At 40.1% G+C, this 13,886-nt stretch overlaps 2 protein-coding genes across 6 annotated transcripts; both read left to right on the plus strand.

The window, feature by feature from the left end:
* Window positions 1-1,381: 1,381 nt before the first annotated feature.
* Window positions 1,382-8,895, plus strand: adipor1a (adiponectin receptor 1a). Of its 4 annotated transcripts, none has more exons than XM_086041474.1 (8): window positions 1,382-1,519; window positions 2,839-3,054; window positions 3,147-3,263; window positions 4,647-4,818; window positions 4,965-5,151; window positions 5,517-5,704; window positions 5,824-6,017; window positions 7,135-8,895. In XM_086041474.1, exons 2-8 carry the CDS (start codon window positions 2,908-2,910, stop codon window positions 7,261-7,263), a joined length of 1,134 nt encoding a protein of 377 aa, XP_085897600.1. In that variant the 5' UTR covers window positions 1,382-1,519; window positions 2,839-2,907; the 3' UTR covers window positions 7,264-8,895. The 4 variants fall into 4 exon arrangements, with proteins under 4 accessions (XP_085897600.1, XP_085897602.1, XP_085897601.1 ...); XM_086041476.1 differs by having other exon boundaries at window positions 1,519-1,647; XM_086041475.1 differs by lacking the exon at window positions 1,382-1,519 and adding an exon at window positions 1,657-1,776.
* A 545-nt stretch (window positions 8,896-9,440) lies between these two features.
* rabif (RAB interacting factor) lies at window positions 9,441-13,602 on the plus strand. Of its 2 annotated transcripts, XM_086041813.1 has the most exons (3): window positions 9,441-9,592; window positions 9,974-10,138; window positions 13,169-13,602. In XM_086041813.1, the coding sequence occupies exons 2-3, from the start codon at window positions 9,995-9,997 to the stop codon at window positions 13,415-13,417; spliced, it is 393 nt and encodes a 130-aa protein (XP_085897939.1). In that variant the 5' UTR covers window positions 9,441-9,592; window positions 9,974-9,994; the 3' UTR covers window positions 13,418-13,602. The 2 variants fall into 2 exon arrangements, with proteins under 2 accessions (XP_085897939.1, XP_085897938.1); XM_086041812.1 differs by having other exon boundaries at window positions 9,463-10,138.
* The last annotated feature ends 284 nt before the right edge of the window (window positions 13,603-13,886 follow it).

Here is a 13,886-nt window from a genome sequence, read left to right on the forward strand (position 1 = left end):
TGTTTGTGTTGACCTTATGTTACAAAAAGGACTGCTCACGTGTGCAGCCAACCTAGGAGCCACTGACGCAAAGATGGGCAAACATGGGTTATAGGTAGTTTTACTTGATGCTTGTTGGTGAAATCTAATTACGGATTGATTAATTACAGAACATTGTGCGATTAGTTTGTTACATTTTCATCGCTAAATAGCACTTATAGTAAAATAGGTTCCGAGATAAATCGACAAGTAACGATTATCAGATTAATCAATTATTTTTGATAATTGAATTGTTTATATACCCTTTTTAATTTAAAATTGTCCAAATGATCAGAATATCACCTTCTCAGCACAAAATATCTAATTTCTGTAGTCCTCTATGAAAGCTGACTGGTTATATTTTGTGTTGAAAAATAAAATAAAATGTTTGCTTTTACCGTATAAAACAATGATCAACCTCCCAAACCAGCAACTGAAGCATAATGTAATGGTTTTGAATAATGGGATGGAAATTATAACATGTTTTTTAAATATTGTTCGTCAATTAATCAAAAAATTATCTAAAGATTAATCGACCATTTTAATAATCAAAATTAGTTGCAACCCTTATACTGTATATACATTTATAGAGAGCGAGAGCGACAATAAAACACCACACCTAAAAATGGTTTTCCTTTTGCATTATATGTACTTTTTAAAAGCAGCTTTCACAAAATGCATGGAATTAATTGGAATGGTGTTGGAAGTATTTGATTACTGCAAAATCTATGTTTTAAATACCTCTGTCAGCACCGTATAGTGACAGACTGAACGATAAAACGCTCTTGCACTAAATAACAGAAGCTACAATTACCATGTTGCTATTCATACAGCTGAATTGTTTTTTTTTTCTTTTTCCAACTAGAAATCTAATTTTCACATTGCAATGCCTATGTACATTTCTGATAAATTGAAACGAGATCATCATTATTTCTGTATGTATGCAGTACTTTTGTGACATCTTTGTTTGGTACTGTGTCGTTCCAAGGGTGAGGACCAAAATGCATGGCGAGGCTGCATTCAGCCGTTTTGGTCCTCACCTTTGGAATAGCCTGCCAGAGGACGTCAGGTCTGCAGAGACTGTTGATATTTTTAAGAGGAAGCTCAAGACACACCTTTTTAGTTTGGCTTTCAACAACTTTTAAATAATTTATCTTTTCTTTTGATTGAAGATAATTCTATGTTTTGCTTTGAATGTTTTAAAGAACTTTGAGTTGCATTTTTATGTATGAAAAGTGCTATATAAATAAAATGTGAAATGAAAATGTGAAATGTGAGATTTTTTTTTTTTTAATATGCGTTGGCTCATTAAATGTTGTGAGTCACTCCTTACAGGAATAGTCACTTTTATTTTGAAGTGAATGGTTTACGAACGAAAACTTTTGTTTTGAAGGATTTGGATTAACTATGCGGAAGAGACCGCAACTTCCGGAAAGGATTGTATATGGGTTTTTTTTTCGATTAATAATTCACCTTCCCGGTTTGAGGACTACCTTATCAGGTAAATTGCGTACCTTAAGTGCAATTGCGGGTGCAAATGTTTTTTCTTTTGTCCCTGACAAGCCAAACAATTTTCTCGAATTAAACACCAAACTGTCGCCTGTTTGCCAGCTCAGCGCTAGCTTAAAGGTAACGTAAGCGACATGAAATACGGGCGATTTGTCATCACACGTTTGTCTGAACTCCTGCTACTAAATTAGGATTTGCTCCGTGACACAAATTGTGCGACCGAGGGCACTTAAGATCATCAAACCATCGGTATTTTGCATTTGTTTCCGTTTTGTTTTTGTTTTGTTTCGGGACTATATTGGGTCTGACGCTTTGCTGCTAAGTCACATCCGTTGTTTGTCTGCCCGCCAGCGTTTGCTGTGCTGCTCCCAGTTTGGACGTTCTGTTGTTTGGTTGTCATGTCGGACTTGACCCATAATCGCAATTGAGAAAGATGAAACGAGCTCATTCACTCGCAGTTTCACAATCGGGCGGATTCATTACGAAACTTCTATCAAGATGTATGTCATGGGATGGTAAACCTAATTCATCGTCAGTCTGGTTCGCGTTGCTGTTAATTGAACGTTTACAACATGTTAATTGGAACGTAATGCTCCTTAGAGTTTAACTCCAAGAACACTCTGTCGTTAGATTGTTTAAATGACAATCAGGAGTACAATTACTGTTAAATCCAGTATAAATTACAGTATATGCAGTACAGTTGTTGGCGTTGCATGGCTTGAGTTTTCAAGTTCAAATTGTTTACTGTCAACTGGCTGTAAATGAATTCTTCGGTGGTCGAGTAGGTGACAGATTTGTACATTTTTGCAACTTTACATGAATCCGAATAAAACAAAAGTGCCAGTAAAGACAGCAGATCATCGCATTATGCAAAATGCAACATTTCGACATTTCAGCAGTTAATCCAATTTTACACGGGTGAAACCAATCTCTAGTCATATAAACTGAATATGACTGCACTTAAATTCAATTTAGTTATTGATTTACCAGCTAAAACAATTTGACTTGAGGTTTGAGCATTATTGCAAGTCTTTGTTTGACTGCGTGGAGCAGGCCTAGCCACTCTGAGCAGCGCATTAATGTGTCATGAGAGATCCTCATTTGTGCGGACCGAAATTATCCAATTTCAATTAATTGGTGGAAAAATTTGTATTTTCGAAAATAATGTATCCGAAAATTTTGGGAAACAGTAGTAACAGTATATGTTGTTTGTATCTATCTGTTATCTCTATGTGTGTTTACTCACTATGATTGAGAATTGTAAAATATCTCAGAAAAAACACTGAAGTTTGAACTTTGTATTTTTCTCAGGAGGAAATTGAAGTGTACAGTTTGAAGCAGAACACAGGGACTGAGAGTGGGTCATCAGGCAGTCTCCCTATGTCAGGCCGAAACGGGTCTGCAAGTGATGCAGACTGCCGGATCTCAGAGGACTGCCATGTCCCGGATGTGGAGCTAATGGAGTTGGGACCCCTGCTGGAGGAGGGAGGGGCTCGCCCGCCGACCTCCAAAGGTGTCCATCCAGAGGTATGACTTATTCCCCCCCACCACCCTCCCCACCCCAATCCCCAAACCGTGAAAATTGTTTCTGCTTAGCTTCATTAACCTTCTCTTTAAAGGGAGCATCCATGCTGGCGGATGAGGAGGATGATGATGATGATGAGGTGGGAGAGGTTCTGACCTTACCACTCCAGGCGCACCACGCCATGGAAAAGATGGAAGAGTTTGTACACAAAGTAAGTGTGACGTTCCGTTTTTTGCACCCTCAATCAATATTTGATAACTCCTTATAGGGCAAGGAAGCACACTTGGAACTAATCTCGAGTCGAAATGAAACGTTATAAAGCAGTAGAACATGATTGCTTGTGTGAGTCTGAGTGTGATGTCTCCCAGCTATCAATGAAGAAAGGTAATGATACATGTTATGATTAAATATAGCAGGGAATTGCGTTTTTTGATTGTGTCTACACACCACTGTTTTAAGTAGAACGACAGGATTTGAAAATAAAAAACGCTACCTAAGAAAAGCCATGTACTGACAAGTACCTGCGGCAACATACTAGTCTCAATCATCTTACAATCGATGTTTACTTAGGATATTATACTCTTGTGTACAGTCCAAAGCAGAGCACAATGTCGCAAGGTGTGGCTACCTTCTACCGCCTATAATTGCTACCACAACTTGTCAGTTGGCGCAGAGGTGTTGAAATATGTGTGGCTCCGCCCTCTCTTCAGAAACAGCAACTTCTGGTTCCAAAGTATGTAAATGGCCCCAGCTCGCGTTTTGTGTCTTATAAACCACCCATGTCACTTCCTTGTTCCTATTCAGCGCGTCCATTCCAGTCCACGACTTTTTCTGTGATTGGTTAAAGGTTACGGTCAAGTTGCTCTGTGTGCTGTGCAAAAGTGATAGAGATCGCCGTATGTAAATGAGGGTTTTGCACTTTCATTGGAATTGGAGTGGAATCGAAAATACAAGTTTCAGAAAATTAATCAGTTGCTCAGATAATTATGGAGAAGCCAGCAATTGCATAAAAGCGAAGTATTGTTTGATGTAACCTGCCCCGAGTGCGTGCCAGTTGGATGTGTCTGCCCGTTCTGCATAATATTGTGTGTAAAACTTGGGACAGTACAATCCGAAAAAACTACTCTGGGAGAGGCCATCCCCAATTTTCACAGTACGCTGAAATCACCCAGATGCGCAGTTAAAGCAGCACCCGTGGCGGTCTTTTGGGATTCATGGAACCGATGTCACGGTCGTAACTTTCGTTTTAACATGGGTGATGTGGCGTGACTCCTTTTTGTGACTGGCTCCAAGTCAGCCCTTCGATCATTCAGAAGCTTGACGATGACTCAATACGATATGTCACGCGTTACATGAGCGGATGGTTCTCCCATTTTTTTCTCATTTTGCCTGTGCTACGCCGCCCCCACTTTGCATGCTGGTTGAAACTTACTGTTCGTTTAGGGGCAATAGGTGTATGCCTGTATTTGCACAAGCAAACTTAAAATAAATCAGGCTCTTTGTGTATAAAGGTTCTTTTGGTTTTCCTTACATTTTTACCACTTGTCACAGTGGGCATGTGTATTGGTAAAAAAAAATATTTCTTTTTTTTCAGGTTTGGGAGGGGCGCTGGAGAGTCATCCCCTTCCATGTCCTGCCAGAGTGGCTTAAGGACAACGATTACCTCCTGCATGGACATCGCCCCCCCATGCCTTCATTCCGGGCCTGCTTTGGAAGCATCTTCCGAATTCACACAGAGACCGGAAACATTTGGACTCATCTGTTAGGTCAGAATGCAAACACGTGTATTTTAAGATCACCTTTTTATGTTCCGATTGTATGTCTGTCATGGGCTCATAGTCGCAGTGTGAAAAATACTTGTTTTACACGTCCGCCAGAGAGAACATTGTCGAACTGTTTTGGTCTCCCTCAGGGCTGATTTTATTCCTGTGTCTGGGCACGTTAACCATGTTGCGACCCAACATGTATTTCATGGCCCCGCTTCAAGAGAAAGTGGTGTTTGGGATGTTCTTCCTGGGAGCTGTGCTCTGCCTCAGTTTCTCCTGGCTTTTTCATACCGTCTATTGCCACTCCGAGAAAGTGTCTCGCACCTTCTCCAAGTAAGCTCTCAAGCACTTTACATGAATACCTTCTTCTCGTTTCAGTTCTTTGAAAAAAAAACAAAAAAAACATGTATATATATGTGTGTGTGTGTGTGGGGGGGGGGTGTTTGTGTGTGTATGTATGCACCATAATCATGTGCAACTTTAACCTTGTGCAAATTTAATCGAGTAAATCTTGAACTACTATCCATTTCAGCGTAGTTGCACAACACTGCAATCTACAACCACGATAATCAAGACATTGTTGAAGGAATGCATCTCTGACCGTGTCATTCAAAGCTGACTGTTATCTGTTAGAATCAGAATTGGTGCGCATATTGTGTATTGGAAGGGATGCAATGAATCTTTCATTTGTCCCTCAGGCTTGACTACTCAGGCATCGCGCTCCTCATCATGGGTTCCTTCGTGCCCTGGCTGTACTACTCCTTCTATTGTTCTCCTCAGCCGCGACTTATCTACCTCACCATTGTTTGTGTACTGGGCATTGCCGCCATTATAGTGGCCCAGTGGGACCGCTTCTCCACACCTCGACACAGACCCACAAGAGCAGGTGATACCATCCACCACTATAGTATTTAATTTTATTTGACCATTTGTAATGTTCCCTTCAAATTAAAGTGGGCATTGAGTATTATAAAATGATTTTATTTGCTATTTTGGCCTGTTTAGGGGTGTTTATGGGTCTGGGACTGAGCGGCATTGTTCCCACCATGCACTTCACCATCGAGGAGGGCTTCGTTAAGGCCACCACTGTTGGCCAGATGGGTTGGTTCTACCTGATGGGGGCCATGTACATCACTGGTGCAGGTCTGTATGCAGCCAGGATCCCCGAACGCTATTTTCCTGGCAAGTGTGACATATGGGTAAGTGTTTACATTTTTTCCCCCACAATACAGTGGTGCCTTGAGGTACTAGTGACCCAACGTACAGTTTTTCTGTTTTTTAGATTTTTTGCTTTGCCTTGTGAATTAAAATCTGAGATATGAGCACAGTACTATGGGAGTGTATTCAATTCTGCTCAATTGACAAAAAGCAGCAGTTGAGCATAGTGAACAAATCTTCAAAAAAAATTTTCACATTTTCAAGTTTATTTCTACATTTCCCATTTACTATCAAACTAAGAGAATTACACATTGTGTATTTAAATCAACCACATTACTTTTCCTTTACTAGCCTAATGCTAACACATAGCATACACTGCATAATATTGTATGTGCTGGTGTTAGCACTTTAAGGAATGGATATTTGAAGACGAACAGTGCAGCAACACACATAGACAGTATTAGTCGTGGTACAGTAGTTGAGTGAAACTTTTTTCCTTCATTTGTGTGCATGCCTGTGCTGTACTGCCGTCCAGTGGCCAAGTCGCACACAGAGGTTCGCTACAGGGTTTGGAAAAGTCTTAAAAGCACTGAATTTATACATTTGGGAATGATACCTTAACAAGTTGTGAATTTTGATATCTGTGTCTTAAATGTTATGCTGTATGCAACTTCTCTGTCTCCCATTTCTCCTCAAAAGTGTCATTTTGATTAAATAATGTAGCCTCAATAAGCAGGACGGAGGAGCAAATCATAGAGAATGCAACGCAGCCCCGGTCAAAATAAAAAGTTCACCAAAGAGCACACGCTATAACACTACACTCATAGATTTTTTTTTTTTTACTTGTCCTAGCCACACATTTGATGTTACAAATATCGCCTTTGGTTCAAACTGGCGGCTAGCTATATGTTTGAAATGCGTGTTTTTCACTGGACAGCTATGATCAGTGAAACTGTGGTAACAATTCAACCCTGAAATATGATTCCAGCATCTTGTCTTCAATAATTTACAATGCGCTGTGATGCAGATAGGTGGTGTTAGGTTGCAAATAGGTGAACGGCCACTTTCATGTGCGAGCAAAACAAAAATCACACACTATTCACACAACTAAAAGCAACTTTTTGTTTGTGCTCACAATGTATTTCTCTCTCCTTCTAGTTCCACTCCCATCAGATTTTTCATGTTCTGGTGGTGGCAGCGGCCTTCATCCATTTCTACGGCGTTTCTAACCTGCAGGAGTTCCGCTACGGCCTGGAGGGCGGATGCACAGATGACACTCTACTCTGAGAGGCCTGACTGTGACTTGTTTTCTGAATAGCCCCCGCAAACACCACATGCACACATACAAAAAAAAAAAACACAGTACAAATGCTGCTGGAATTCCTATAGTCACTTATTGCTCATTATTTACTTCTGTTTTGCTCACATGGTGTGAGGGCTTTGGGTGGGGGGGGGGTTATTTTCTGCTTGGGCTTTGCTCCAATAAAGTAGCGTTAACTAGCCATCAAGCACCCGAGGGAATCGTCAACAGTCACGGCTTTGTCAAGAATTAAACTTGAAATTTGCGTCTAAAGCAAGATCTAAAGATTTAAAGGAAAACTGTACCTCCCTCTAGCTGAGGGTCACTAACTTGTTGGCCTCAGTCTGTCAGCATGTGGCAAAGGGTAAGAAGACTATTATTCAAAGTGCTGTAGCAGTGGGAACACATTATAAACCCAATCATTCTCTCCCACGTTGTCTGTCCAGGCTTGAGGACAATTATACAATCGAGTTGTTTAGGTGCAGAACAACAATCCAGGTCAATGTAGATACAAAGAGGCGTCCATGCAGTTGTATGAATATCAAATGTCACATATAGTATGTAAGGGTGTTTGCCAGACGTTTACTATGCTAACAATTATTGTTCAACTGTCGGTTGAAATATGGCATGCTACCACAAAGAGCGCAAGACCGAAAGCTTGGGTTAATGCACCAAAATCTCACTAAACAAAGCAGTCGTGAAAGAAACACTGTTTTAGTGCTATCATTCGGATTGTCATGGGCGTCTTAATACCATGTGTAATGATATTGAATATTTGCCTGGCATTTGAACCTAGAAATGGTATGCCATTTCCGATATAAAATGATTTTTTTTGAGGTGGGTGGTTTTTTGTTTTTGTTTTTTAGAGCTCACTTTTATTTAATACATTCCTTTATCTGAGAAAAGATCCCAAAAACAACTTGTTTCACATCAGAAAAAAAGATTTTCAGCAGTTGTGGAAAAAAAAAAAGAAAAAGACTGGATGAAAACATGTAAATGTAAAGAAGTTCCCTGACATTACTTTCCAGACAATACATCCTTACTTTTCTAATGTGTAGATTTAGGTCCCAGGCTACGCACAATGTACAGATCAGGAGGGGTCAACTTGTGTTTATGTCGGTTGCGAGCTTCCTTTTGTGTTAGATTTCAGATGCAATCTGAGGTGTAAATAGCAAATACACCTCCTCGGTATTCTTAAATTCAAGACTTTTAATTAACAGATGGGGTTTAAAATGTTACGTGTCATTGGTACAAAACTTTAGTATTCCTGTGCCTTAGGCCAATGGAAATGTTTTGAATAAAATGGCCTATCTGAACAGTCAAGGGATCCGCAATGATTTCCAGATGTAGACTCATCTTGATTTCCTTGCCATACACAATCAAATCGTTATTGAACTACAACCCCATGGACAGGTTGTATCAACTGCTGTTTAAGACTACTTTTTCTAGATCAATTTATTCAAGCTTTATTACAGACTAAAATAATGTGTATTCTTGACTTTGTGTTATGTCTTGTGTAGAAAGTGAGAAATCATGCATTTCATTGAAATGTAGACATAACTATTTATTAATCGTAATCTTGGGGGAAAATACTGTAATAAATTTTTTTTCCACAAGTACAGAGGTGTCCTGTTCTTTCGTGCATTGTCTCCAATAAGTAGTTGGGCAAGGAATCTAACAGAATTAAAGATAATGGGATTTTTTCATATACAAAGATACATTTTGCATTAGCAATAACTAAATCTGTAGGACGCGGGGATCGAACCCTCTATCTCTCGCATGCTAAGCGAGCGCTCTACCGATGAGCTAATCCACCTGCGGGGCCAGCAACTGCGTACTAAACAATTGATCTTCTGAACCAATTTTATTATTTTTTCTCTTCATTCCTGGGCTAATTTAATTTTTACTAGAAGTGGTAGATGAATAGGTATTGTATGAAACCAACGTGAATGTAGTGCCGGAACTTAAAATAAATAGGATTTTTTTTCTGAACGAGCCCGTTTAGTGAGTGGTAGGGTGGGCGATACTGGGAATTTTTGGTATCGATGCGATACCAAGTAAATACAAACTAGTATCGGCCGACACTGATCCGTTTAACTTGGAAATGTTATGATCCCTCTTGAGTTTGTATCGATCGACCAGGACAATAGTATCGATCTGATCCACGTACTTGCTTAGTATCGATAATATCACTATTTGGATCGATCCGCCCACCCCTAGTGAGTGGACAGTAGTCCAAGACCAGTATGCTTTGCTTGCTTTAGCTAATCTCTCATTTTTGCGTCATACTCAGTCATCCTTTCCCAATTTGCTTAGGTACGTATTTTTTTTTATGTTTCTTTAAGAATAGTTTGAGGATTTTGCACTTTTGTATTACTTGATCTTAGCGTTAGCATACGCTGTGTAAATTCGAGGGAACGAATTCAAAGTGACACCGCGATTGTTTTAAGAACAATGTTTATTGAGATATCGACTGATATCTTACATAAGGATGTTTGTCTACTCAAGTTTTGGCGGATGTAATCCGGCTAGTACGGAACGCTGGTAATTCAAATTGTTTCCGTCATCTATACGTATCAAACGGATGCTAAATAGTGAAGGAGGACGCCAAAAAACCCGACTTTGTACAGTGTGTGCATATGCTGCAAATGAACGACAACGACACGCCCTGCACTGAACTGTTCTTGCCTGTCCAAGTGAGTTTTATTACACCTCGAGATGGACCACAATACACAGTCTAAAGACGGCGTGGACCGGTCCGACCTGGTTTCTGAGGACGGGAAAAACAGCAAGTCTGTTCTGTGCCAAAGATGCGGATCCAAGGTGCTGTCCCCGGGAATGGCTGTGTTCGCAGAGAAAGAGGTAACTTGGCTGAATACTTCTACGTTACATACTTTAAGACCAGCCTTTGGCGTCAAAGCACAGTAGGCTAGTTATTAGCCCAAATGTCTGAAGCAGTTAGATCAATCATTCAGTTTTGTTTGCACTCACATTTTGGGAACAGACGATGGGTGGCTTTTTGTCATGAAGGCCATCTGGTGTGAAAATTGTCTTAAATAAGTCATGTGACTGACTTGTGTAGCGACCCCTCATGCGGCAAGCTGAAAGTCCATCCATCCATTTTCCAAACTGCTTATCCTCACGAGGGTCGCGACCGTGCTGGAGCCTATCCCAACCATCTCCGGGCAGTAGGCGGGTTACACTCAGAATTGGTTGCCAGCCAATTGCAGGGCACACACAGACAGACAAACAAACATTCACACACTCACAATCATACTTTGGGACAATTTAGGGTGTTCAGTTAACCTACCACGCTTGTTTTTGTAATGTGGGAGGAAACCGGAGGACACGGAGAAAACCCACACAGGCACACGGGGAGAACATGCAAACTCCACACAGGAAGGCGGTGGCTGGATTTGAACCCACGACCTCTGCAGTGTGAAGCGGACGTGCTAACCAGTTGTCCACCATGCTTCCCGCAAGCTGAAAGTCGGAACAGTTAAATATCAGCTGAAGCTGGGTCGGGGAGCTCGACGAGCTTTTTGGCAATAGGTTCCCACACTTCAGCTTTTATCATCCTCAGATAAGAACCTAACAATCACACTTTGTAGTCAAAATCATCACTCAGCACTTCAAGGCCATCTGTCCAGATCGGGCTGGACAACTCTGAGGGCACTTTGTGACAGAATGGAAAGGGCTCGGTAAAACAGGTGAAATAATGGTCATGGAGAAAGTACACAAAAGCTCAACACATTTAAAATTTGATTGCCTAATCCATGGCACTGAAATTGGGAAAGTCACAAGTCCAATATGTGAAACATGAGTGCAAGATAATTAAAAAGTTCACCTTAAAGTCATATGAGCCGCTGAAAGAGCCACTTGTAGAAGCCACTAAAGAGCTTTATAGTGTATTACAGTATATGAATGTATAAAGAACGTGAAATAAAATAATTATTTAGCCAAATAATTTCCTATGGACAGAATGTGGGGCCTTGTGTACCAGGAATATGGGACTTGGGACTTCCTTCCTACCCATTCGTAATTTAGCAAAAACACACTTGAAATGTCTCAAATGCACGTGGGATAATAATACATGGATCGAAAAAACTAAGGTTGAATTTTTTGGCAATACATCCAAAAGATCTGTCACCAAAAGAACTGCTACCATAATTTGCACTGAAGCATGGTGATTGGTGGTGACAGCGTCATGCTTGAGGGCTTTTATAGACATTGGACCTTTGAAAAGGTGGATGGTTGAACAGCTTCAAAAAGCAGTCAGTGGTTGCATAAGACCTTTAGGCTTCTACAAGAAATAAAAGTGCCAGGAAAAGGAACATCAAAAATTGAGGTTGATCAGAGGCGTTTTAGATAGTGGCAGGTTTGTGCTGACATCCTTTAAATGTGTGTTTGAATGTGATTTGTTAATTCTGAACACAGTCGCACCACCAGTTATAAGAGGGTGTGCACACTTGTGCAACCCCATTTTCTCAGCTGTTTAGATTTTTTTTTTTTCAGTTGTGTTGTACAAGTTGAAGTTGACAATGTTGGGGAAAGGTTCAAAATGATGTTTGGTGTCATTGTTTTAACAAAAACATGTTTTTTAACAGGGGTGTGTAGACTTTATATGCACTGTAACCGTTTTCTGTGACTGACTCTCAAACTTTTGTCATTTTTTTTGTCTGTGAAGTCAATTGTCAGCGGTATGAATGACAAAGCCACAAACTGGACAAAGTCTATAATCTTAAAAAAAAACAATGATCATACTGTGAAAAGCTTGTGAAACTCACTAGCTGCTTGTTTGTGGGTTTTGCTGCCTTCTTTTTTGTCTTCAACTGAAAGTCATGCAGTATATTATTTCTCAGCAGTCACATCAGCCATGTGCATACCTCCACCATGTTTGTCACATGAAGCGGCTTGCGCTCGCTCATGAGTTTTTCCTTTCCTCCTCCGTATTCTCCATGTTTTTTCTCTTCCCATCCTTATGCTACAAATTGACCTTGGTTTTATCTGTGCAAAGAATGTGATTCCAAAACATGGAAGGCTTTTTCTGACAGTGTAATCTAGGTTGCCTGTTCTTGATGAATGCCACCAGTCGCTTGACCCCATGTTGTAAAACCTCTTACTGTGGAACGACACAAGACAGAAAGAAATGAATGGACTTCATTGGCCAAGTCAGTTGAATTTTGTTTTCACTTACAAAAGACAAAAGTGAAGGCAGCAAGAACCACAAATAAGTAGTAAGTGAAGGTGACTGCAGTGAAGGGTTTTTGTGGTAAACTCAGAATTTGGTGTCCATGGACAACAAAGTACCCCCCCCCCAAGTATTACCATGTATGGTTATACAGTGCCTAGTGCCTACAAATACAAGTGACATTTTTTATAGTAGTTTTTCAAGATACAAGCCGATAGGAACTTTTTTTTATTTTATTTTACTTGTGAGCAGTGTATAGTGAATTGAACTCAACTCACTTTAGTAAGTATCAAATTGGCAATCATTGAACAATTGTTTAAAAAAGAGGCTTCAAGCTGTTTATTGCCGGTCCCAATTGGAGTTTACTGTCAAACTAAATATAAAACAAAGAGAATTACACATTGTGTTTGTGTGTGTGGTTTCTAAATCGTAAATGCCTTCTTTTTGTGAAATATCTCAAATTAAAGCTCCAAATCTACACTTCAAACACTCTTTGATTATTTCAAGTCCATGTTGGTGTGGTTTCAAGGCTAAAATTACAATAGCTCTGTCACCTCTCTGCCTTAGGAAAAACATGTCTCTGTGATTCTGAAGTCACTTTGTGAAGTCATTGCTGCCTTTTCACAAATCCACGCTTGTAAGGTTCTACCGTTTCAAAGATCACCTAGTGTTGATTGAGGCTGTGTTGTTTCTCGTTTCAGCTTATCCTACCATCCATGCGTAAAAAGAGCAGCATCAGCGCCACGGAGGGCTCAGTGGACAGGGACACACTGACCGCTCACTGGTTAGTGGGGGATATGTTCGATTTTGAGAATGTGGGCTTCACTAATGATGTCGGGAGAATCAAGTATCTCATCTGCGCAGACTGTGAGATCGGACCCATCGGCTGGCACTGTTTGGATGATAAGATTGGTTACTATGTTGCAATAGACCGAGTGGATCATGCCTAGTTTTAAAGCATAATGAAACACAGAAAACTGTAAAATAAATACAGTGTATGTCCTGGATGACTTTACTGTCAGCGCTGACCTCTAAAAACACACATTGGATTCGTATTGTATATGTCACTGCTATTTTCATTTCTCACACAGACCATTGTATCATTGTTGTGCTCTAATAAAAATATTAAACTTTCTCACCTTGTGCGTAACCTGAAGATCAAGCTTTCCTTGTATGACTGTTTTATACATTGTGAAGGTACAGCATTATGACCACTTGCACTTGTACATATGATGATATCCAATACAAGAGTTGAATCAAATATTCTACCTTTAGAAAGATTATCATTTTCAATCTTGGGTGGCAATTGGTCATGACGTTGTGGCTCATTTGTGTGTTGATAGGTGCATTTTGGCTGGGGCAAAATATTAGAAACTAACTACAATAATAAACATTTTATAATTAAAAACTATGGACTGG

The sequence above is a fragment of the Filicampus tigris genome, chromosome 9 (assembly GCF_054856515.1).
Source record: "Filicampus tigris isolate MCC_2025a chromosome 9, RoL_Ftig_1.0, whole genome shotgun sequence".
Lineage (NCBI taxonomy): Eukaryota > Metazoa > Chordata > Actinopteri > Syngnathiformes > Syngnathidae > Filicampus > Filicampus tigris.